The sequence below is a fragment of the Giraffa tippelskirchi genome, chromosome 9 (genome assembly GCF_054371585.1).
Source record: "Giraffa tippelskirchi isolate mGirTip1 chromosome 9, T2T-mGirTip1v1.2.pri, whole genome shotgun sequence".
In the NCBI taxonomy this organism is placed as follows: Eukaryota; Metazoa; Chordata; class Mammalia; order Artiodactyla; family Giraffidae; genus Giraffa; species Giraffa tippelskirchi.
In genome coordinates, this window is record NC_137283.1 from 87,996,410 (window position 1) to 88,021,691 (window position 25,282).

The 25,282-nt window shown below is 37.1% G+C and overlaps 1 protein-coding gene across 16 annotated transcripts in view; it reads left to right on the forward strand.

Annotated features, from left to right (window-relative positions):
- TTK (TTK protein kinase) overlaps positions 1 to 23,420 on the forward strand; it is a 42,754-nt gene extending 19,334 nt beyond the window's left edge. For 8 of the 16 annotated variants that reach the window (XM_081530397.1, XM_081530406.1, XM_081530404.1 and 5 more), the window contains 11 exons: positions 208 to 344; positions 1,686 to 1,812; positions 4,839 to 4,931; positions 13,118 to 13,275; positions 13,400 to 13,551; positions 14,755 to 14,879; positions 16,251 to 16,331; positions 19,687 to 19,863; positions 20,319 to 20,403; positions 20,933 to 21,030; positions 22,922 to 23,420. In XM_081530397.1, coding sequence (XP_081386523.1) covers positions 208 to 344; positions 1,686 to 1,812; positions 4,839 to 4,931; positions 13,118 to 13,275; positions 13,400 to 13,551; positions 14,755 to 14,879; positions 16,251 to 16,331; positions 19,687 to 19,863; positions 20,319 to 20,403; positions 20,933 to 21,030; positions 22,922 to 23,008 — 1,320 coding nt within the window. In that variant the 3' untranslated portion in view covers positions 23,009 to 23,420. The remainder of the gene's footprint in view (positions 1 to 207; positions 345 to 1,685; positions 1,813 to 4,838; positions 4,932 to 13,117; positions 13,276 to 13,399; positions 13,552 to 14,754; positions 14,880 to 16,250; positions 16,332 to 19,686; positions 19,864 to 20,318; positions 20,404 to 20,932; positions 21,031 to 22,921) is intronic. The other 8 variants (XM_081530398.1, XM_081530399.1, XM_081530401.1 and 5 more) reach the window with 1 other exon arrangement.
- Positions 23,421 to 25,282: the final 1,862 nt, after the last annotated feature.

Below are 25,282 nucleotides of genomic sequence, written 5' to 3' on the forward strand. Positions count from 1 at the left end.
GGAAAGTATAACAAGCTTCAAAATTTAGAGTAAAAGAGCTTTAACTGAAAAATTATTGAAAAAGTTATAATACATGCATCTACTTATTTTAGCATGTTTTTGTATTTCATATTTTAATTTTCTTTTAGAAGTTTAATATTTGTGAAATTGTTGAACAGGTGACTAATTAAAAAACCCGAAATCATGATGTTTTTTATTTTGGTCTAGCAGAAACAAACCACTTTTGAGCAACCTGCCTTTTCGGTTTCAAAGCAGTCACCACCAATATCAACACCTAAATGGATTGGCCCAAAATCTATTTGTAAGACACCCAGCAACAGTGCCTTGGATGATTACATGAGCTGGTAATTCCTTTTGGTTCTTAGCTTGGTACAACATGTGCTTTGGGGCAAACAGATCTGGAGGTGAATCCTGCTCAACAGAAAGACTTTCTAAATTCATGTTATTTTTCTCAGCATCAGTTTTTTCATCTGTAAAGGAAGGGAAGGTAGCCACAATATATTTTTAAGGATTGTTATGAAAGTCTCCGTCATTGTAACCTGCACCTACTCTATGTATATGCTTTTTATACCTCTAGGTCTATAGGCAGTACCTTTAAATACTTTAAGTATGCAAAACTTCTTGTTAATCAAGCACTGCCACTTGTATCTCTGTAATTGAGCCACTTTAAAGATTAGCATTCTTACAGTAGATAAAGGGTGGATGCATATTGTAGCAAAGGAGGTGTTAATTGAAGTGTGAGAGAGGTTGGTGGCATAACTCACATAGCTCTGGGGATGTTCAAGATTGGAGTGGCTGCCAGTGAGGAATGAGTGAAGAAGCTGGTCAGTGCTGATTGACAGAAAACATAAGGGATGATGAAAAGCAAATCAATGGCATTTCTAAGAAAGGAAAGAGGGGATATGGCATGTGATATCCTTCAACTAGTGGCTATATTTTTAATATAGTTTTAATGTCTTAGAGGATAACTGAAGTTCATGTCTTTTGCTTTTCATTTTCACAATGTGATCTTGAATCCTAATTAGAACTGTCCTTGGAGTTTTATAACCGATTCTATTAAATAAGTAAGCTATTGAATACAATTTTGCTATTTATTACCTCATTTTATTATACTTAGAATACTTTAAAGAATGACTGCTAAGTAAAATAGGATATGGTTATTTCTTATGAAGTTATATATTTTCAACAAATATTTGTAGAATTCCTTTGTGCCAAGCACTATTCTTGGTGTTGAAGATACAATAGTGAATAAGAGAAGCAAAGCACAAATGTGAGCTGAACAGCTTTGTGTTCAAAGGTCAAACTCTCATGTAATTGACTTTCATATATTTCTAGTAGGTTGTCATAGAACATAATTGTTAAAAAGCACTCATAAAATCTATGATAGACTGAGCTTTGTCTTGGCTAAATTTTATAAAATAACTCTTAACTGTATTTTTAAATGACATTATATTTATTTTAATAAGGACTTCTCGTCTGGGGACAAAAATTACTTTCAGAAAGAATTCCCCCAAAGTGAAATTTCTGGTGATGGTGAATCTAAAATAAATATTTCAGATGTATTAGGAAAACTGACTTGGGTTCTATTTGATATAACACATTTATATTCACCACACAAAATCTGAGTCAGAATCTTGTTTTTGAAGCTTTAATGTTTTAAATTTTAAAAAATATATCTTCCCCAGTTTTAGAACTCCAGTGGTAAAGAACGACTTTCCACCTGCTTGTCAGTTGTCAACACCATATGGCCAACTTGCCTATTTCCAGCAGCAACAGCAGCAAATACCTGTTACTCCACTTCAGAATTTACAGGTTTGATAAACTTTATTTATGATGGTACAGTTACTCCACTTCAGAATTTACAGGTTTGATAAGCTTTATTTATGATGGTACGTGATTCGGTATGATCAAAGATTTTATTTTTGCAGGATTTATTTGTTAAGAACAGTGTTAAAAACGTATTCAATCTTAGTCCCATTAGGCCAAACTCTTCTCTGATATTCTCATACGGGTGCCTCATGACTTAGATCGGTTAGTTACTGAATAAGCTAATGAAGTATTTTTCATTAACTTGCCCAAAGTATCTAGTCTGAATAGTTAGATAAAATTTCTTTTGTAATCTAGGTTATTTTTCATTCCACTTAACTATTTAAACCAGTTGTTAGTGGGCAGCTTCATTTCATCAGCTGATTAATATACTAGTATATATATTAATATATATACAAGTAATATATAAGTTTTTAAGACTATCAGAATAGCAATATGAGATACTACTAGAATATATTACAAAAAAAACCTTTTTTTTGCTGGTGAGGCAATTGTATTGCCTCAAAAACTTTTTTTGCTGGTAAGGCAATTGTATTGCCATCTGGAAAGATAATTATCTAGATACTCTCTTGACATCAATACTAAAATTAATTTTTAATAACTATCTGAGAGGCAGCTTAATATTGGTAGAAAGTATAGGCTCTGGTGAGAGTTTGCCTGGCCTTGACTCTTGGCCTCACTACTTACCAACTGTGTGACCTTTTGCAAGTTAATTAAATTCTCTATTTCCTCATCTATAAAATAAGGATAATAAAGCTCTCTACCCCATAGGATGACTGTGAAGATTAACTTAGCTAATATATATGTAACTCTTACAACAGAAACTGGTGCTTGGTAAAGAATAAAAGTTGGTAGCAATTGTTTAAGAAAAACAGCAAAAAAAAAAAAAAAAGTAATGAACTAAACAAATCAAGAGATTAAAAAATAAGCTGACAGAAAATAAAGCAATGGTAACCAGGGGCTATAGGAAGAGGACCGGAGGGTTATCTCTAAGGGTTGCAGGGTTTCAGCGTGAGATGAGAAGGCCTGGAGGTGAATGGTGGTAATGTTGGCACAGCAATGGGAATGCACTCAATGCCACTGACTAGGACACTTAAAACGGTGAAGGTGGTACATTTTATGGTGTGTAAATTTTACCACAGTTTAAAAAGCAATGGAACAAGAAGTCATGTTAATTCAAAGAAAATTCATTGAGGAATTACTCATGTCCGGCCTTGTTTGAGCTGAACTCTGAAAGTCAAGCCAGACGTGACCAAGTGAGGGACCGAGGATCCTTCTAGAAGAGGCTGGTGTTGGGAGGAAACTGAAAGAGGCCAGAGTGTGACTAGAGTTCACCAAGGGGCAGGGCGAGCCTTGGGGTTCTGCTGAGCTCTTTAGGTTTTGCCCCGAAGGAATTAGGAAGCTGTGGAACAAGCTGGAGTAGGAGAGTGAAGCAATCTTACTTGAATTTTGAAGAAGTTTACTCTGGTCATGGGTTAGGAGGGTGGACTGAGCCGGTAGCGGGATGTCCTGGGTAGGACACTGAACTTCACACTGGTGTTAAATCAGACATAGGTCAGCTGCTGCTGCTGCTAAGTCGCTTCAGTCGTGTCCGACTTTGTGCGACCCCATAGACAGCAGCCCACCAGGCTCCCCCATCCCTGGGATTCTCCAGGCAAGAGTACTGGAGTGGGTTGCCATTGCCTTTTCCAGACATAGGTCAGAGTTACTGTATTCTAAAAACAGTCAGCAGCTAGGAGGAAAGGATATTGGACCGCTTCCTTTGCTCTCAGAAATTTTCGTAGGAGAGGGAGCTCCAGACGGAAGAGTGGGAAAGGGCAGTGAAGACCTGTGAGTAAGTTACAGCTCAGTGAAAAATAGGGCGTCCATATGTCAAAGCCTAACACATTCTTACAGAAAACATACTTCATGGCTCAACAGTGTCTTTTCAACCCTTAAAAGTTAAAGAAATTAGAGTCCTTATCTTTTGTATCTGGGCTTCCCCAATGGCTCAGCAGGTAAAGAATCCACCTGCAATGCAGGAGACACAGGAGACCCGGGTTTGATCCCTGGGTTGGGAAGATCCCCAGGAGGAGGAAATGGCAACCCACTCAAGTATTCTGCCTGAGAAATCCCAAGGACAGACCATCCTGGTGGGCTGCAGTCCAGCGGTTGCAGAGAGTTGGACATGACAGAGCATGAGCACGGTGTACCAGTTACATTATGTAGAAGGAGAGCGCCCGGGAAAGGTTCTGCCGTTTGGGATCTAAGGCAGGACTTAGTTGGACTGAGGTTTATTTAGACCTTGTTTCAACTTGGTTAGCCAGCTGACCAGGTGGTCTCTGTGTCCAGCTTCCTGCTCAGCTCAGAGTAAGTCCTCACACTCTCCATCTATTCAGAGCATTTATAGGTCCACAGAGGGCTTTCATGTCAGAGAAGGGAAGGCATGCAAGTTGAATATGGTACATCAATTGAGAGTTTGCTGAGGAAGATGCTCAAGTTCAAACTAAGCAATTTGTTGAATAGTATCCAGCATAAAGGGGACATTGCTGAAATCTGCCTTTGTCTGATTGACTCTGGAATGCTTAGCACCTTAGCATGCTGCTTCCTTTATAATGTTAGGCTAAATGAGAAAAAAGAATATGATAAAGTTGTGTGTTTGTTTATGTATGTATGTAAGTAAAGAGGTTTGTGTAAGAAAAAATAGATGAGAAAGATGAACAGTGACAGCTTGTGAATTTGTCTCTTGGACATTAAGTGGGGTTTTTTCACCCTTAAATTTTCTGTTTATGTATGTAAAGTAGAGATGAGTTACATGAGGAGACTGTGAACCATTGCCTATATATTAATTTAATACATTTATTTTTTGACTATATAAATTGCTTCTGTAAAATATTGAAATGTGACATATCTGATTGCTTAAGATTTCAGATAACTTCAAAGTTGGAAATGTTTCACTGTATTAAATGCAAGCTAGTTTCTCAGGCATGTCCTATGAATGTTTGAAGCTTTATCTTATTTTAATTATTTAGATTTCAGCATCCTCTTCAACAAATGAATGCATTTCAGTTAAAGGAAAAATATATTCCATATTGAAGCAGATAGGAAGTGGAGGTTCAAGTAAGGTAAGTTTCTTAAATTTTTAAGGAATAAATAAAAATATTTTAAACTTTCCTCTGTCTGTGTACCTTTTGGGGCCTTTTTTCTTAATTTCTAGGGGCCTATATTTCCCTTCAGCCGAAAGACCCTTATCCCCTTCTCCCATCCCCTCCCCTCAACACATGGCATATTACTTGCAATCTCAATTCCCTGCTCTTCCCCTCCAATGGCCTATGATTCCGAATTTCTTCTCTAAATAACATTAACATTGACTGTGAGATGGCAAACGACAGCTTTGTGACATCACCAAAAAATCTTTCTGAAAGTGAGGCTGACGGTGATTAAGTAGTTAGTGTGCTGAGTGTGATTCAGCAAGGTTTCTGATTAATGGGTCTTGTTTTGAGTTTTCTTTACAAAAAACACAGTTTAGCAGCAAATGATTCTCTAGAATTGAACTATATCATTTCTGAAATTTATCTGAGTTCTAAATCCATACGGTTCTAGTTCTCTGGATAGAAGGCATCTTAGAAGAGTTTCCAACTTCAGTACTTCTCATTCTGTTCTCTTCAATCCACTTAAAAGAGATATTTATTTTTACCTTCTTTGCTCTTCAAAACAATTGTTATCAAAATCCCTAGGACTTCCCAGACAGTCTAGTGGTTAGAGTGCATGTTTTGTTTGACAGAAAGCAACAAAATTCTGTAAAGCAATTATCCTTCAATTAAATAAACTTTAAAAAGACAAAGAGTGCACGCTTCTCCTTTGGGAGGCTTGGTTTTGATTCTTGGTTGGGGAACTAAGATCCTGCATGCCACACAGTGTGGCCAAAAAAAACAGAAAATCACCAATGACCTCCATATTTTTGCCAAAACTAATTCTTGCCTTTGATTCTGGGCTACATAGCCAACGGGACAGTTGATCATTCTTTCGTCATTGAAGCTCTTTTTCCTTCTTGGCCTCTCAGTGTTCTCCTCTCCAGTGGCTGTTCTGTTTTCCTCAGCGCTGACCTCAGTGGAGCAAGGCCCCTGAGCTCAGTTTTGACCTCTTCTCTTCTGTCTCTAGACTCACTCACTCCCTTGGTGCTCTCATCCAGTCTCGTGGTTTTACACACCATGCATATGCTGACAGTTCCCAAATTTATGTTTCCAGCTCAAACTTCTCCCTTGAATTCCAGGCTTGTGTATCCAGTTTGACTGCTCAGCATCTCTTCTGGGGTGTCTCTAGATATTTAAAACTTAACATGCCCCAAGCATAACTCTTGTTTCATAGTCTCCCATTTCAGTAAATGGCAGCTTCTTTCTTCCAATCACCCTGGGTCGTCACTGACTCCACTTACACTCACACATTCATCCAGCTAATCAGGTTCCACCTCAAAGTCCATCCAGAATCTGACTCTTCCTCACCACCTCCACAGTTGTCCCTTTGGCCAAAGTAGCTTCATCTTTTCACCTGGATTCTTAAAAGTGCCTCCTAACTTGTCTTAAGGACTCTTGCTCTCCTTGTCTGTTTTAGCATAAGGGTTCAGTTTCCTCCAGATACCCTCACATCTTTGCTCAGGTATCTTCTTGATCAGGCCTTCCTTGACTACATTCTGAAACCATCGGTCTTGCCTTTCAGTCCCCAGCACACTATATTTTCTCCTGCTGTATTTTTCTCCTTAGCTCATCTAATATGCTCTGTAAGTTACTTACTTGGTTTTGTTTTTTGTGTCCCCTTGCACTTGAATGTGAGTTCCATCAATGTAGGGATATTTGCTCCATTATCTAGAACAGTGCCTGGAACAGAACAGTGGCTGAGGTGTTTGTTAAATGAATAAGCTGACCCTCTTCAGCTGTTTCGCTGCTCTAAGTTGTTACGGATGATATATTCAATAAACCATATTGGGTTCATTTTAATCTTAACAGTGTTTTAAACATTATTTTCCTTGGAAGATAATGATGATGTAAGCTTACTTAAGTCAAGGGCCGAACAGTAAAGTTATGACCAGCCTGTATTTTCTTAGTGCAATTAAATTATTTAATTATTATGATGGCCTTGCCAAATTCAGCATGCCTCAGGGAAAAGAGGGTAACATGCTTTATGAACCTAACATTGTTCATGTTCTGTCTGCTAGAGTTTAGACAGTGACCAACTTAGACTGTATTAAGAACATTTTAGAAGATTCATGGGGCTAGTAGACACGGTCAAGACATTGACCTTTCTAGTTCTTTCATTAACTTTGCATGAAACTGAAAAATTATAACTCTGACACTATCTCTAACTGGAAGTAAATGCTCCCTAATCCTTTTCATCAGTTATTGCCAGAGCAGGGACATTAGGGGCAGACAAGCACATACATGGAAAACGCTGATTTAGAGGTTGCACTTGCTCAAAAATGTTGAGATCTTTGTTTTAATATCCTGCAAATCTTTTTTTCTGATATATCTGACAATGGTAATATGTTTTGAAATGTCCACTTTATTCTATCCTAGTTGTCTCTAATAATGGTAGCTAACGTTTGCTACACACAAACATGTCATCTCAGCATCCTTCCAGCCCTGTGCAGAAGGTGCTACTAACATTCTAATTGTATTGAAACAGAATAGTAGATACTCTAAATTCTCTGAGGGGTATAAGGCTGTTTGTTGTTGTTTAGCTGCTAAGTTGTGTCTGACTCTTTTGTGACCCCATGGGCTGTAGCCCTGCAGGCTCTTCTCTCCATGGGATTTCCCAGACCAGAATACTGGAGTGGGTTGCCATTTCCTTCTTCAAGCGCTCTTCCCAACACAGGGATTGAGCCCACGTTTCCTGCATTAGCAGGCAGATTCTTTACAACTGAGCCACCAGGGAAGCCCGTAAGACTGTTTACCTCATGCCAAATAGCTTTGTGCTGTTTTAAAATTGCTTTTCTTTCCTTCCTTGCTGTTTGCTGCCTCTTGCCCTACCACTGTTTTATGTTCCTCCCCCTCTAATTTGCTTTCTGTGTAAGTAAACCAACAATACTTTGTTAGAGTTGTGTATTTAAAGTACAGGAAATTGGCTGTACCCGACTCTGCTTGCAGTGCAGTTTCAATGCATGAATCTCATTTACTCTTGGGCTCTTTTCTTATTTCTTGCCACTGTTTGCTGGATCAGTTCAGTTCAGTTCAGTCGCACAGTCATGTCTGACTTTTTGCAACCCCATGGGACTGCAGCATGCTAGGCTTCCCTGTTCATCACCCACTGCCAGAGCTTACTCAAACTCATGTCCATCAGATCGGTGATGCCATCCAACCATCTCATCCTCTTTCATCCCCTTCTCCTCCCACCTTCAATCTATCCCAGCATCAGGGTCTTTTCCAGTAAGTCAGTTCTTCGCATCAGGTGGCCAAAGTATTGGGGTTTCAAGTTCAACATCAGTCCTTCCAATGAATATTCAGGACTGATCTCCTTTAGGATTGACTGGTTGGATCTCCTTGCAGCCCAAGGGACTCCGAAGGGTCTTCTCCAACACCACAGTTCAAAAGCATCAATTCTGCGGCGCTCAGCTTTCTTCACCATCCAACTCTCACATCCATACATGACCACTGGAAAAACCATAGCCTTGACTAGATGGACTTTTGTTGACAAAGTAATGTCTCTGCTTTTAAATATGCTATCTAGGTTGGTCATAACTTTTCTTCCGAGGAGCAAGCGTCTTTTAATTTCATGCCTGCAGTCACCATCTACAGTGATTTTGGAGCCCAAAAAATAGTCTGTCACTGTTTCCATTGTTTCCCCATCCATTTTCCATGAAGTGATGGGACCAGATGCCATGATCTTAGTTTTCTGAACGTTGAGCTTTAAGCCAACTTTTTCACTCTTCTCTTTCACTTTCATCAAGAAGCTCTTTAGTTCTTCGCTTTCTGCCATAGGGTGGTATCATCTGCACATCTGAGGTTATTGATATTTCTCCCAACAATCTTGATTCCAGCTTGTGTTTCTTCCAGCCCAGTGTTTCTCATGATGTACTCTGCATATAAGTTAAATAAACAGGGTGACAATATACAGCCTTGACGTACTCTTTTCCCAATTTGGAACCAGCCTGTTATTCCATGTCCAGTTCTAACTGTTGAGGATAGTCAAGGTTAAATGGCTTTTAAATAAATGATGTTTTCTTTAATGTTAAAAGAGATAAGTTAATATTTCTTGCTTACACTGGCATTCTGTATCTGAATTTATACATTTTAGAAGCCCCACCCCAGTTGCACATTTGCTGAAAGTTAGACACATTACCAGTGTTTTTCCAAATGTATTAATATTATCTGCCTGATATCAACATTAATTAGAAATTGACTGTCATTATAGCCAGAGCAGTTTGGCCTGGACCTCAACATGCTTATAGGAACATCTTGTTCCTGTCAACTTGATTTTGAAAATTGAACCTCAATCTACTTTCACAACCAAATATACTGATAAATTACAATTAGCACTTATTTTTAAATATTGTCTACCACATGGGTGAAATTGTCAACTCCAGTCATAGTGGAATCAACAACATCTGTGAAATGAATTACTTTTTATTCCCTTATTCAGCCCTTAGTGTTCCTTGGCATTTTTTAATGTCTTTTTCTTCAGATTATTTCCCTGGTTATGACATCTAACATGAATGTTTATGAAATTTAAATTACCTTATATGTTGATAGATATTTTATTAGATATATGCCTTGGAGTAATTGAATACCCATTGTAATAGGTAGTTAAGAATGTACTGCTGCTGCTGCTAAGTTGCTTCAGTTGTGTCCGACTCTGTGCGACCCCATGAATTGCAGCACGCCAGGCCTCCCTGTCCATCACCAACTCCAGGAGTTTACCCAAACCCATGTCCATTGAGTCAGTAATGCCATCCAACCATCTCATCCTCTGTCGTCCCCTTCTCCTCCTGCCCCCAATCCTACCCAGCATTAGGGTCTTTTCCAATGAGTCAACTCTTCGCATGAGGTGGCCAAAGTATTGGAGTTTCAACTTCAACATCAGTCCTTCCAATGAATACCCAGGATTGATCTCCTTTAGGATGGATTGATTGAATCTCCTTGCAGTCCAAGGGACTCTCAAGATCTTCTCCAACACCACAGTTTAAAAGCATCAATTCTTCGGCGCTCAGCTTTCTTCATCGTCCAACTCTCACATCCATACATGACCACTGGAAAAACCATAGCCTCGACTAGATGGACTTTTGTTGGCAAAGTAATGTCTCTGCTTTTAAATATGCTATCTAGGTTGGCGATAACCTTCCTTCCAAGGAGTAAGCGTCTTTTAATTTCATGGCTGCAATCACCATCAGCAGTGATTCTGGAGCCCCCAAAAATAAAGTCTGACACTGTTTCCACTGTTTCCCCATCTATTTCCCATGAAGTGATGGGACCAGATGCCATGATCTTAGTTTTCTGAACGTCGAGCTTTAAGCCAACTTTTTCACTCTCCTCTTTCACTTTCATCAAGAGGCTCTTTAGTTCTTCTTTACTTTCTGCCATAAGGGTGGTGTCATCCGCATATCTGAGGTTATTGATATTTCTCCTGGCAATCTTGATTCCAGCTTGTGTTTCTTCCAGCCCAGTGTTTCTCATGATGTACTCTGCATATAAGTTAAATAAGCAGGGTGACAATATACAGCCTTGACGGACTCCTTTTCCTATTTGGAACCAGTCTGTTGTTCCATGTCCAGTTCTAACTGTTGCTTCCTGACCTGCATACAGGTTTCTCAAGAGACAGGTCAGATGATCTGGTATTCCCATCTCTTTCAGATTTTTCCACAGTTTATTGTGATCCACACAGTCAAAGGCTTTGGCATAGTCAATAAAGCAGAAATAGATGTTTTTCTGGAACTCTTGCTTTTTCGATGATCCAGCGGATGTTGGCAATTTGATCTCTGGTTCCTCTGCCTTTTCTAAAACCAGCTTGAACATCTGGAAGTTCACGGTTCACATATTGCTGAAGCCTGGCTTGGAGAATTTTGAGCATTACTTTACTATCGTGTGAGATGAGTGCAATTGTGCGGCAGTTTGAGCATTCTTTGGCATTGCCTTTCTTTGGGATTGGAATGAAAACTGACCTTTTCCAGTCCTGTGGCCACTGCTGAGTTTTCCAAATTTGCTGGCATATCGAGTGCAGCACTTTCACAGCATCACCTTTGAGGATTTGAAATAGCTCAACTGGAATCCCATCACCTCCACTAGCTTTGTTCGTAGTGATACTTTCTAAGGCCCACTTGACTTCACATTCCAGCATGTCTGGCTCTAGGTGAGTGATTACACCACAGTGATTATCTGGGTCGTGAATATCTTTTTTGTACAGTTCTTCTGTGTATTCTTGCCACCTCTTCTTAATATCTTCTGCTTCTGTTTGGTCCATACCATTTCTGTCCTTTATCGAGCCCATCTTTGCCTGAAATGTTTCCTTGGTATCTCTAGTTATCTTGAAGAGATCTCTAGTCTTTCCCAATCTGTTGTTTTCCTCTATTTCTTTGCACTGATCGCTGAGGAAGGATTTCTTATCTCTTCTTGCTATTTTTTGGAACTCTGCATTCAGATGGGAATATCTTTCCTTTTCTCCTTTGCTTTTCGCTTCTCTTCTCTTCCCAGCTATCTGTACGGCCTCCTCAGACAGCCATTTTTCTTTTTTGCATTTCTTTTCCATAGGGATTTTCTTGATCCCTGTCTCCTGTACAGTGTCACGAAACTCTGTCCATAGTTCATCAGGCACTCTGTCTGTCAGATCTAGTCCCTTAAATCTATTTGTCACTTCTACTGTATACTCATAAGGGATTTGATCTAGGTCATACCTGAATGGACTAGTGGTTTTCCCTACTTTCTTCAATTTAAGTCTGAATTTGGCAGTAAGGAGTTCATGATCTGAGCCACAGTCTGCTCCCGGTCTTGTTTTTGCTGACTGTATAGAGCTTCTCCATCTTTGGCTGCAAAGAATATAATCAATCTGATTTCGGTGTTGACCATCTGGTGATGTCCACGTGTAGAGTCTTCTCTTGGGTTGTTGGAAGAGGGTGTTTGCTATGACCAGTGCGTTCTCTTGGCAAAAATCTACTAGCCTTTGCCCTGCTTCATTCTGTGCTCCAAGGCCAAATTTACCTGTTATGCCAGGTGTTTCCTGACTTCCTACTTTTGCATTCCAGTCCCCTATAATGAAAAGGACATTTTTTTTGGGTGTTAGTTCTAGACTGTCTTATAGGTCTTCATAGAACTGTTCAACTTCAGCTTCTTCAGCGTTACTGGTTGGGGCATAGACTTGGATTACTGTAATATAGAATGCTTTGCCTTGGAAAGGAACAGAGATCATTCTATTGTTTTTGAGATTGCATCCAAGTACTGCATTTCAGACTCTTTTGTTGACCATGATGACTGCTCCATTTCTTCTAAGGGATTCTTGCCCACAGTAGTAGATATAATGGTCATCTGAGTTAAATTCACCCATTCCAGTCCATCTTAGTTCGCTGATTCCTAGAATGTTGATGTTCACTCTTGCCATCTCCTGTTTGACCACTTCCAATTGCCTTGATTCATGGACCTAAGATTCTAGGTTCCTATGCAATATTGCTCTTTACAGCATCGGACTTTGCTTCTATCACCAGTCACCTCCACAGCTAGGTAGTGTTTTTGCTTTGGCTCCATCCCATCATTCTTTCTAGAGTTATTTCTCCACTGATCTCCAGTAGCGTATTGGGCACTTACTGACCTGGGTAGTTCATCTTTCAGTGTCCTATCTCTTTGCCTTTTCATACTGTTCATGGAGTTCTCAAGGCAAGAATACTGAAGTGGTTTGCCATGCCCTTCTCCAGTGGACCACATTCTGTCATACCTCTCCACCATGACCCATCGTCTTGGGTGGCCCCACACGGCATGGCTTAGTTTCATTGAGATAGACAAGGCTGTGGTCTGTGTGATCAGATTAGCTAGTTTTCTGTAATCTTAGTTTCAGTGTGTCTGCCCTCTGATGCCCTCTTGCAACACCTACTGTCTTACTTGGGTTTCTCTTACCTTGGATGTGGGGTATTTCTTCACGGCTGCTCCAGCAAAGTGCAGCCGTTGCTCCTTACCTTGGACAAGGGGTATCTACTCACGACAGCCCCTCCTGACCTTGAATGTGGAGTAACTCCTCTCGGCCCTCCTGTTCCCATGCAACCGTCTGTCTAATAAATGTAGAAGTATTGTGACTATATAAATAGTATATTCTAAACTTTTTCCTTTGTTTTACTGTATAGGTATTTCAGGTGTTGAATGAAAAGAGACAAATACATGCTATAAAGTATGTGAACCTAGAAGAAGCAGATAGCCAAACAGTTGATAGTTACCGGAATGAAATTGCTTATCTGAATAAACTACAACAACATAGTGATAAGATCATCCGACTTTATGATTAGTAAGAATATTTCAGTTTAAAAGAAAACTTTTTTTTTTGGCTTTAATTCTTATCATAAACACTTAAATCTTAGTAGTATAACCTAACCATTTATTGTTTTGTTTTCGTTTATTTTTAATGGCAGTGAAATCACAGATCAGTACATCTACATGGTAATGGAGTGTGGAAATATTGATCTGAATACTTGGCTTAAAAAGAAAAAATCCATCAGTCCATGGGAACGGAAGAGTTATTGGAAAAATATGTTGGAGGCAGTTTACACAATTCATCAACATGGTATTTTAAAATCTCTTCATATATAATGTTAAAATATTCATTAGTAGTGCCATCTTAGAGAAAGACACTTATAATTGTAAGGTATTGGTTATTGGCAGCTTTATTAGGCTAAATAAATATTTGGCAGTTTGATAAAGATGAAGAGACAAAACCATTTCTTTAAAATACTGTTTACAAAAGAATACAGGGCATGAACTCAAATCCCCACATTCATGAAGCATCCATAACACAAAATGTTTCATTATCGGTAATAACGCAGTTCATAGTCCTGGGTCTCCCAATATTTCAATTAAGCAGATCTGAGACTAAGGTTCAGGCATCCTAAAAATCTTAAATGTTTATTTTATTCATTCTTGTTGTTTTGTATTGTGTACCTTGTGTGAGAGCTTTTTTTCACTACTGTCTCTACATTCTGGGTTGGCTTTTTACTTTACTTGGACTTGGTTCTTTTTTGTTTGTTTTGCTTTTTTGTTTTATTTAAAACTCTTTAATTCTATCATGGCCTTATGTACGGTACAGAGCAGTTGTCTCTTGTTTTTGCATCCCAGCCTCTCCCTGCCACCCCTAATCCATTTCTCCTTCCTCATAGAATCCTGAATTTCCTCCCAACTTTTCTACAGTTTGGACTTGGTTCTTTTAATGCTTCTTTGCCTATACCTTTTCCTTATTTTAAATAACTGACAATGTAGGTAATTGTAAATTATCTCCTTATGTCTCTCTTCCTATAAGTTAGAAGATAATTCACCAGTGATCAAGATCAAGCTTAGGAGTGGGTATGTGAGGGGCATTAGAGTCCTACCACATGTCAGCGTAATTTACACTGCTGTCTTGTGGTCAGAGAAGCACAGTGGTTGTTAAGAGCATAAACTCTGAAGTCAGACTGCCTGGTTCAACTCATGACCCTGTTCCTTAGGCTGTGTAGCCTTAAACAGATTGCTTAAACTCGGCCTTAGCTTCTGCAACTAAAAGTGCGGATGATAATAGTACTTGCCTCAGCACTGGTATGAGGGTTGAATGGTTCAATACAAGCTGCAAACTTAAAATAGTGCCTAGTGTGTAGCAATTTGCTGTATGTTCACAGAGTATATTAAAAATGAATATTTAATATGACTAAAGGAACCAACTCATGAGTAGTCTGTGCAATTTCTTTGTACTTTGAATGTTTGACATTGTCTGATATTATACTGGATTTTTTTTCTGAAGGTATTGTTCACAGTGATCTGAAACCTGCTAACTTTCTGATAGTTGATGGAATGCTAAAGCTAATCGATTTTGGAATTGCAAACCAAATGCAACCAGATACAACAAGTATTGTTAAAGACTCTCAGGTAATGAATGGCTGATTACTACACAGTAGAATTCAATTCCTTTTCATCTTTGAAGTATTAGTTTGCTAATGAGGATTTTATTTTTCCCTACTTCATTTTTCAAAGGATTTGAAACCTTTTTTATAAGAACAGATATTATAACCATAAAAAATAAATCAGTCACACAATTAATACAATTTAGTATAGAAAGTCGAGACCCAGTAGACATATATCCCGCAATTTTAAATGATTTTCATATAGCTGAGATAGAGAAGCAGTAACACCTGCCTTGAAATCATTTTGGTTATTATCTAAAATTCACCTAAAACTTTGTCTCAGTTTCCCGGTAGCAGCCAAAGAGAATTGCAGTTTTATCTTTTTCATTGTCCTTTATGAGATAAGATTATTTCATTCTTCCAGAGAAGTAAAGCTTTCCCTATCATTTACATTTGAAAAAAATTTTTAAGTGGGCCTTCATATTGGAAACAACATAACAAATACTGTACTCAACCACATTTTTATAATAAGATATGCAACAGCAATCTTAATAAATTTGTTCCCATAAAAACCGAGGTGATGACAATCGAAGAATGACTAAAGATAATCTTGCTTAGAGCCAGGACAGTGTGCTCTGTGTATGCAGATCTCTGATTAAGGCAGTTCTGCCTTAATCCGAGGAATAAACCTGGATTTTTTTTTTTTTAGGAGTAGCTGGGCAGCATGCCCTTCAAACAGTTGTGTTTGACAGTCACTTCTTTTTATATCAAAAATACAGCTGAACATTTAGTTGTAGATCAGTTTGACGATAACTTCTATGGCAAGGCTCTAAAGTATAGGCATTCTATATTTGAAAACGCAATCATTTTAGAACAAAACAAATGCAGTGTAAGGTTGGCATAATCCTGCAGCGGAAACTCTTGCGTGATGTAGACATCCATCCTGTCTCTATTTGGATGTGGGCCCAGGGAATACTTAGAGACAAACTAGATTTTTGGTTGATTGGTTGGTTTATATTGAAAAGTGTTCTGGGTCTATTCCAGCACAGAAATGAGTGACTGATCAATTCCTTCAAAGTTTATGGCCATTAATAAATTTTATCCTGTGAAATGTTATGGTCCCTGCCCACCATGATCATAGAAATAACTCAGCATTCTGAAAGGAGTCAATTTTTTGATTATGAATCTAATTTATTTTGCTGGAAACGTGAAGAAATTGTTTTAATATTTTTGTCAGTTATTTGAGTTTCACAAATACATTGCTGAAATCTGTAATTATTGACAAAATCTTGACAGTCTGTATGTTGTCGAGAATTTGGCACTCGTGTTTTTAAAAATCTCAAGCAGACTGAAGTATTTTCATTGATTTCTGTGTTTTCTGTGATTTGGCAAGTAGGTTGGGACAGTTAATTATATGCCACCAGAAGCAATCAAAGATATGTCTTCCTCAAGAGAAAATGGGAAGTCCAAATCGAAGGTACTTTAAGATTATTTATATCCCATTTATTTGGCACAAACAGGAAATGGGCTAGTCTCTGACTAAATTAACAGATAACTGAAAATTTATTTCTTTAAGTTCTAAAATTAGGCCATTATAGAGACCTTGCCTTATTAAGCAGACAGTCCTGGGATTCAATTTTACCCTTCTTTATTGATTGGAGATTGCTCTTTTAATATTGTGCTTTTAATGTGGTGATGCCTTACAATGTGCTTCTATAAGAAATGCTCATTGGATATGTTTTTAGGTTTAAAAATAAGACTAAATTAACTCTGATATGGACATCTTAATTAACACTGAACTGATAACCTTAGAAGTCCTTTTTGTTTGTTTCCTCTCTGACTCTTAACGTTTTATTTCTTACCGTTTCTTCATTTGTAAATTTTACATTTCCAAGTACAACTCTAGCAGGTAATTTTTTCCAGGTACTTTCCCACTTACCTTATTTCACTACCTCTAGTGAGCTCTCATGTTAGTCTCACTGGCGCCCTTTGTTGAGTCAGCTTTGCACCATAGTGCCTCTGGCTGCAGACTCATCCTTCTTCCCCTATAGCAGTGTAGTCTGACGGATACCAGCGTCCATCGCTGTGCAGTCCCTGTGTTCAAGTTACAGATCTTCCTCATTATCAACTGTCTTTGTGACTTGACTTGCCTGTTTCTTTGTCTATCAGTTAGGCTTACGAATAGTACCTATTTTAAAAGTAATTGAGGATTAAATGAGAAAGAATATAAAGCATTTAGTACATTGTCCAGCTGAAAACAGTTGCTTAAAAAATATACTTTCACTTGCTAAATTATATTTTCCTCCCTAGAAAATTGTGGCTTCTAAATATCTTTTCAAATAACTGCCATATAATTAGGCCTAACAGTTTCTCTTATAAAAATTCTTCTTAAATCTCTTTAGCCTCTCCTTTTCTTTTAACACTTAGGTTTGTCTGCTCTTTTTTCTTGATTAGACTTACCATGTTTTTGTTAATTTTCAAGAGCCAGGTCTTGGGCAGAGGTGGGAGGGAGGCCCTAGGGGGAGAGCACGTATGTATACTTGTTGCTGATTCACATTGTCATACAGCAGAAACGAATACACTATTGTAAAGTAATTATCTTCCAATTAAAAATAAATTAAAAAAATAAAGAACCAGGTCTAGATTTCACTTATATTCCCATTTGCTCTCTAATTGATTTCTGCTTTTATCTTTGTCATTTGTATTCCCTTTAGGTTTTTTTCCCCTTGCTTCCTCATTTAAATAATTGCTATTTTATTTTTAGTAGCCTTCGTATAATTAAAACATTAAAACTGAAGTTTTAATGTTTAAAACTCAAATAAAACTTTGAGTTTTACCCTTGCTGCTACTTATAGGTTTTACTGTAGTATTTCTTATTTTCACTAATTTCCAAAATTCCTGATTTCAGTTTTAAATTTTTCTTTCTTTTTTTTTTTTTCTTTAAAATAAAATTGGGTTTGAGCTGCATGTAATGTTCAGATCTTTTTCAGTTGTCAACTCAGTACTTTAATATGTAATATTGAGAAATCTCAATTCCATTGCATCTCCTGCTCTGCAGTGTCCATAGGGATTCTGAATGGAAGATAAATTTTTATCCCAACATGTAATGGAGAAGGCAATGGCAGCCCACTCCGGTCTTCTTGCCTGGAAAATCCCATGGACGGAGGACCTGGTAGGCTGCAGTCCATGGGGTCGCTACAAGTCAGACACGACTGAGCGACTTCCCTTTCACTTAGCAGCAGCAGCAGCAGCAACATGTAAGCTCATCATTGCTATGGAAGAGCTAAAGACCCCTCCCAGCCTCGCTCTGTTCTGGACTTGCTTTCCAGTGAGCAGCTAATGGCCACTTGGGGCTTCTGTTCTGAGGTCTGTCGGGCATATTGATTACTTCTCTCTGCGTCAAATGCTTCTACCATGCAGGATTTGTGGCTGCTGGTGGTTTGTCTCCATTCACATTCTGGTTTTATTGTAAATATTTTCCTTATGTTTATGGTTTTGCTACCAGGCAGCTCTGTCTAACTTTTCTGGGGATGTGGAGAGTTTGAAAAACTATGCTGTCATAACACTGCCATTTTCCCAGAATCTGAAATTCTTTATAATCTGTGATTTAGATTTAGAAATGGACTTAAATTTCTAAGTGATTAAATTGGAGGAAAAGGTTATTTTTTATTATTATTATTCATTTTCAGTTTTCTTTGTGTTCAGATAATGGGATCTATTTTCTTGCTTATGTTCTGAAGGGCATGTTAAAATCTGTCCCCACTTCAAATCTGCCCCCACTTAATATAGTTGCTTAATATAGTTCTATTAAATGTGGTTTCAGTGCATAATAATTCATAACTAACATCTCTTAGTTGATTATACCTTTTATCACAATAAAATGACTTTCTTCTGTTAGGAGCATTTTGCTGTATCCTCTTTATCTAATATTAATATTGTTGTCTCTTCTTTTCCTGTTTTGCATTTGGTTATATGTGTCCATTTTTTTTCCCCTCTAGCTTTCTGTGTCATTTGGTTTAGATTAACCCTTTGTATAGAACATATGGTTACTTTTGTTCTACTGTATATTGAGTATGTATCTTTTAAAAGAGGCGTGTAGCCACTCTCATTTACTACACTCACTGCTCTGCTTGGTCTTAATCATGTTTTTTTAAATTTTTTAAAGAATTATGTTGTAATATTGCATTACTTCTAATGAGGTTATTTAATACAAAGAATATTTAATAATAACTAATATTTACTAAGAACCAGAAACTATTCTCTATGTTTACCCATATCTCATGCTTATTTAATGTCCATAACAGTGTCCTTCTATTATTTCTTCTTTGGAAGTGAGGAAACAGATAAGGAGAACTACGAGCTAGTACTAAGGCAGGGATTCAAGCCCAGCCCAGTCTGGCTCTATAGTTTGTGTTCTTTGCTTTAGGGTAGCTCAACTTAACCTTTTTTTAAATCTATATGTACTTACATATTATGAATTTATTTAAAAACTTATTTTAATCCAGTAATTTTGGGGAAAACAAGTAAATTTCATACTTGCAGTTATGATTTTTAGCTTTGTGTTTTCAGACTGACAATGTAATATTTTGTTTTAGTCGATTTATTTTAATTATGAGTTTTTTGAAAGATTTAAAGTGGAACTCATTTCTTTTGATAAAACAGCCAAATGTAATAAAAAGTAGAAAAGGATGTTTTGTAACGAACATAATTTAATACTTGACACTTGTAATGCCATTTAATTATGATTTTAAATATGAGGGTAAATGTGTGTGTATGTATAATTTAATTTTATGCTAAAATAACAGTAACTTCTTTTTTTTTTTTTAACTTAGATAAGCCCCAAAAGTGATGTTTGGTCCTTAGGTTGCATTTTGTACTATATGACTTATGGGAAAACACCGTTTCAGCATATAATTAATCAGATTTCTAAATTACATGCCATAATTGACCCTAATCATGAAATTGAATTTCCTGATATTCCAGAGAAAGATCTTCAAGATGTATTAAAGGTAACATTAATAGTATATAAATATAGAAGCATTTTATTTCATATAGTAAAAAGAAATAGCTGAGGGAATTCTCTAGCGGTCCAGTGGTTAAGACTCGGCACTTTCACTGCTGTGGCCTAGCTTCAGTCGATAGCCAGGGAACTAAGATCCTGCAAGCCGCAGGGCAGGGCCAGAAAGTTAAAGAAATAGCTGAAATAGATAAAACTTGTCTGTTGAAAGGAATTGCTGACTGAGTTAGCTTTTAAAGGCATGAAAAGTTCATTTTGAAGGTTTTTAAAACGTGAATACTTGGAGATTTTGAAGAAATGATGTGTAAAATCATCTTGTAATTTCTGAGTAGGCACTCTAGAAAGCAGCTTCTGTAATATGATGCAATCTGGAAAAACACTTTATCAATATTGCATAAGGAAACTTGCTTTGTTTTTGTTTTAAAAACTTAACCTTTTTGTTTATAGCGTTGTTTAATAAGGGATCCTAAACAGAGGATATCCATTCCTGAGCTTCTGGCACATCCGTACGTTCAGCTTCAAACTCATCCAGGTACTTCTTTAAAAATAAATTTATTACCCGATTGGTAATATCAACAACCTTCTGAGTACTCTTTTCCTGCATGCCTCCTTCCTTAAGAAGTTCCTTAATGCTAAATACTAAAATAAATGAGATCGCCTTCCTTTACTTGCCAGCATTCATTTTTACTTATCCTAGGAAAGAGACTATGATCAGTGATAAATTATAAGAATGTAGTTATTGTGCTTTTAAGCAGAATACACATTTATATATAAACTTCTATTTTTCTTACTTGATACCAGTGTGCTATTAATTCTATATATTATTTTACACCTGGGCTTCATTAGGTGACTCAGTGGTAAAGAATCTTCCTGCCAAGCAGGAGACGTGGGTTCAGTCCCTAGGTTGGAAAAATCCTCTGGAGGAGGAAATGGCAACCCACTCCAGTATTCTTGCATGGGAGATCCCATGGAAGAGGAGCCTGGTGGGCTATGGTCCATGAGGTTGGACATGAGTCAGACACAACTTAGCAACTAAACAGCAAAAACAAATTATTTTATAGGTAGCCAGATGGCTAAGGGAACCGCTGAAGAAATGAAGTATGTTCTGGGCCAACTTGTTGGCCTGAATTCTCCTAATTCCATTTTGAAAGCTGCTAAAGTGAGTATGTCTATGCTCTGTCTATACTAATTTTAATTGTTTTGTATAGTTTAGTGAGTTAGTCACTTAAACAGGTAAACCAAAGGAAAATTGGCCCAGTCATTAGATCAACTATGAAGTGTGTTTCTGTATTTAGATACTTAATATGTGCTTTTTAACAAATACAGATTTATTTGATTTACACTGTTATTGGGCAGACAGCACAATTGAAAATGGATTGTCATATAAGGTACATTGAAAAGATTGCTGTCAAGTAGGTCTCAACCAGAATAAATTCAGTAAAGAATCTTTTAAATCAACCCCATTTTTAACATAGCTTTTGAATTTATTTCCTATAGCCAATTTTATTTCTAAACCATCTTAGACAAATCACAGTATTTGTCACAGATAATGACTTCTGTGTAGCTGTATATAGCAGTCAATACTTTTCTCAAAGCAGATGTCTCAAACCTGTTAGTCTCCCAGTGCCTGTTTATACCATAATTTTTTGGATCTCACCGACATTAAACACCTAATCATTTTTAGAACACTGTATACTTAATTGACTTTAGTTACTAGTTTTATATTTCAGTTATAACATTATTGTAAAATTACAGTAACTTAAACTAAAAAACACTCTTAGCTCTCTGGATAGGGATAACACCAATCTAAGATGTTAAGAACTTGAATACATTTCTGGAAAAATTTACTACATATTTACCATTATATTTGCATTTATATAAGGTAAATTTTTTTCTTAAATTTTCTCAAGTGCTGATAGCTAAATCAATGGCTTTAGGAATTGAAATTGGACCAAAATTTGTTATGTAGTTTTTCTCTATATTTCATTTCTCTAATTCTAACAGTGTATTGTTTAAAGCCTTTTATAAACAAAATTGAGGTGGATTACCTTTATCACTAAGGTTATGTGTTCCTTGATGGCAAAGATATCTTCTATCTTCATAAATTAGATGTTGGCTTAGCCTTAAATCCTTTATAAATATGTAGATTTTAGTATATTAATTAGACATTTATATAGCAGTTGTATTTTTTAATGTCTTCCATTCTTTAGTTTAAATATCAACTGAAAGTATATTTCCTGTTGATTTTATTTTACAGTATAGGACTTTATCTAAGACTGGCTTTATTTAAGAAAAAGTAAGGTATCTTGTAATAATATAATGAAAAAGAATATGTAGAGGAACAGACAGATATAAATATATCTGAATCACTTTGCTGTACACCAGAAAGTAACACAATATTATAAATCAACTTTATAATACTTCAATTAAAAAGTTTTGCTATGTAATACTGTATATCAACTATAAAAGAAAAAGTAAGGGAGATTAAGGCGACCTTGAGGACGCATCCATACACTTAAAAATAACTGTGTTACATTTTTCTTCCAGAAAGATTGAGCTGCATCTCATGATAGCTGATTCTTAGGCCAAGCTAGGTGTTTAAAACCTTTAATTATCTCCAATAGTGTATAAAATAATTTGTAATTATCAGAACAATAGAGAAATGTCTTACATATTAGAAGATGTGAAGATAATTAAACCTTTGTTAATCTGATATACCGGAGAAGGTAATGGCAACCCACTCCAGTACTCTTGCCTGGAAAATCCCATGGACGGAGGAGCCTGGTAGGCTGCAGTCCAAGGGGGTCACGAAGAGTCGGACACGACTGAATGACTTCACTTTCACTTTTCACTTTCATGCATTGGAGAAGGAAACGGCAACCCACTCCAGTGTTCTTGCCTGGAGAATCTCACGGACAGTGCAGCCTGGTGGGCTGCCGTCTATGGGGTCGCACAGAGTCGGACACGACTGAAGCGACTTAGCAGCAGCAGCAATCTGATATACGTTGAATTTTAACTATTACAAATCAGATATGTGTTTTTAATTTCAGACTTTATATGAGCAATACAGTGGTGGTGAAAGCCATGATTCCTCTTCATCATCCAAGACTTTGGCAAAAAAATGGGAAAGAAAATGATTTGCGGCTACTCATCAACTGTCAGGTATCACCTATAAAATATCGGGACTGTTAAACTCTTGGTTCTCTGTGGAAATCTCTTGAAGACAGCCTTACTCTGAAATGTCACCGACAGAAAAATTCAGTGGATTATCCTCAAAAGAAAACTGTAAAAACCTGCTAATGGCACTGTATGTATTAAATTGTAGAATTGTTTTCCCTTTTATACTTCTCTGTAAATCTAATCTATTTGATATCATTTTCACACTTGGGATAGTAGATGGAAAATGGAAATGTATTCTGAAGAACTATGTAAATAGGCTTTGTATAGTATAAAATGACACTAAATTCTCAAAGTTGTAGAATTGTTTTCTTCAAGCAAATGTACTGTTGGTGAGGCAACAGATTCCTAATAAAAGTGGATTAAGGGAAAGCATGAGAGTAGACCTTAGTAAATTAATTTTGGGGGAAAAAATTCCAAAGGTTTCAAATTCTAAAAAAGATTTCCAATTGTTTTATGGCACTGGTAATACTTCATCATTTTAGAGCTGCACTTGGCTTTTTAATTCTCTTTGATTCTTCATAATATCTTTGACTTGGGTGTTCAGAGTGTCATGCTGGATTCCTAGATGTAGGCAATGTAGAGCATGACCTCACTGTATGACTTGCTTAGTGATAAGCAATTACACATGTGGTCCCAGAATTTGGGTCTAAATCTAACAGATTACTTAAAGAGATTATCATATAGTATCCTTTTCTCCAATTTTTTCTTTAGATTTTGATAGACTTTTTTTTTTTTTTTAAAGACTTTATTTTTAACATAGTTTTGGATTCACAGCAAGATTTAAGGGAAGGCGCAAAGATTTCCCATTAACCCCTGACCCCACACATGCATGGCCTGCCTCCCTATCAGCATCCATCACCAGAGTGGTACTGTTGTTACATTTAATCAACCTACTTTGACACACTAATAATCACCCAAAGTCCATAGTGTATATTACAGTTCACTCTCAGTGCTGCACCTTCTAGGGATTCGGACAAATGTATAGTAACACCCATCATTATACTATTTTAAGAGTGTTTTCACTGCCTGGAAAATTCTCTGCGCTCCACCTGTTTATCTCTCTCCTACTTCTAACCCCTGGCAATCACTGATCTTTTCACTGCCTCCATAATTTTGCCCTTTCTAGAGTAATCCCATATAGTTGGGATTATACAGTGTTTAGCCTTTCAGATTAGCTTCTTTCACTTAGCAATATGCATTTAACCTAGTAACATCCACCTTCCTGTCTTTTGATGGCTTGAGAGCTCATTTCTTTTTAGTGCCTAACAGTATTCCATTGTCTGGATGTACCACAGTATATCCGTTCACGTACTGTAGGTAATCTTGATTGCTTTCAAATTTTGGCAATTATGAATAAAGCTGCTCTAAATATCTCTAAGTAGGTTTTTGTGTGGTATTCAGCTTCAAAGAGTTGAATACCAAGGAGCATGATTGATGGATTATATGGTTAAAGTATGTTCAGGTTTGTAAGAAACTGCCAAACTGTCTTTCATAGTGATTGCTGAAAGTTTGCATTTTGTCCAGCAGTGAACGAGAGTTTCTGTTGCTCCACATCCTTGTCAGCATTTGATGTTGTTCATGTTCCCGATTTTGGCACCTCTAGTAGATTTGTTATGATATCTCATTGTTCTTCTTATTTGCATTTCCCTGTTGACATATATTGTGTAGCGAATCTTTTCATATATTTACCATCTGATAGCTTCTTTAGAGAGATCTTTTCTCCTTTTTCAAAGATCTGTTAACTGTATTTATGGGTGGTCTATTTCTGGGCTATCCATTCGGTTCCAATGATCAGTTTAGCTTTTCCTTCATCAATACATGCTGTCTTGATTACTGTCACTTTATAGTGAGTCTTGAAGTCAGGCAGTGTCAGTCTTCCAACTTTCTTCTTCTTCCGTATTGTGTTGACTGTTCTGGGTTTTCTGCCAGTTCACATAAACTTTAGAATCTCTTTGTCAATATCCATAAGGAAACTTGCTAGAATTTTGATTGGGATTGCATTGAATCTGTAGATAAATTGGGAAGAACTGACATCTTGCAATATTGAGTCTTCCTGTTCCAAGAACATCTGTTCTTCATTTATTTAGCTCTTCCTTGATTTAATTATTCAGAGTTTTTCAGTTTTCCACATACAGACCTTGTACATACATTGTTAGATTTATACATAGCATTTCATTTTGGGCGGGGGGGTGGCTAATGTAAATGGTTGGAGAAGGAAATGGCAACCCACT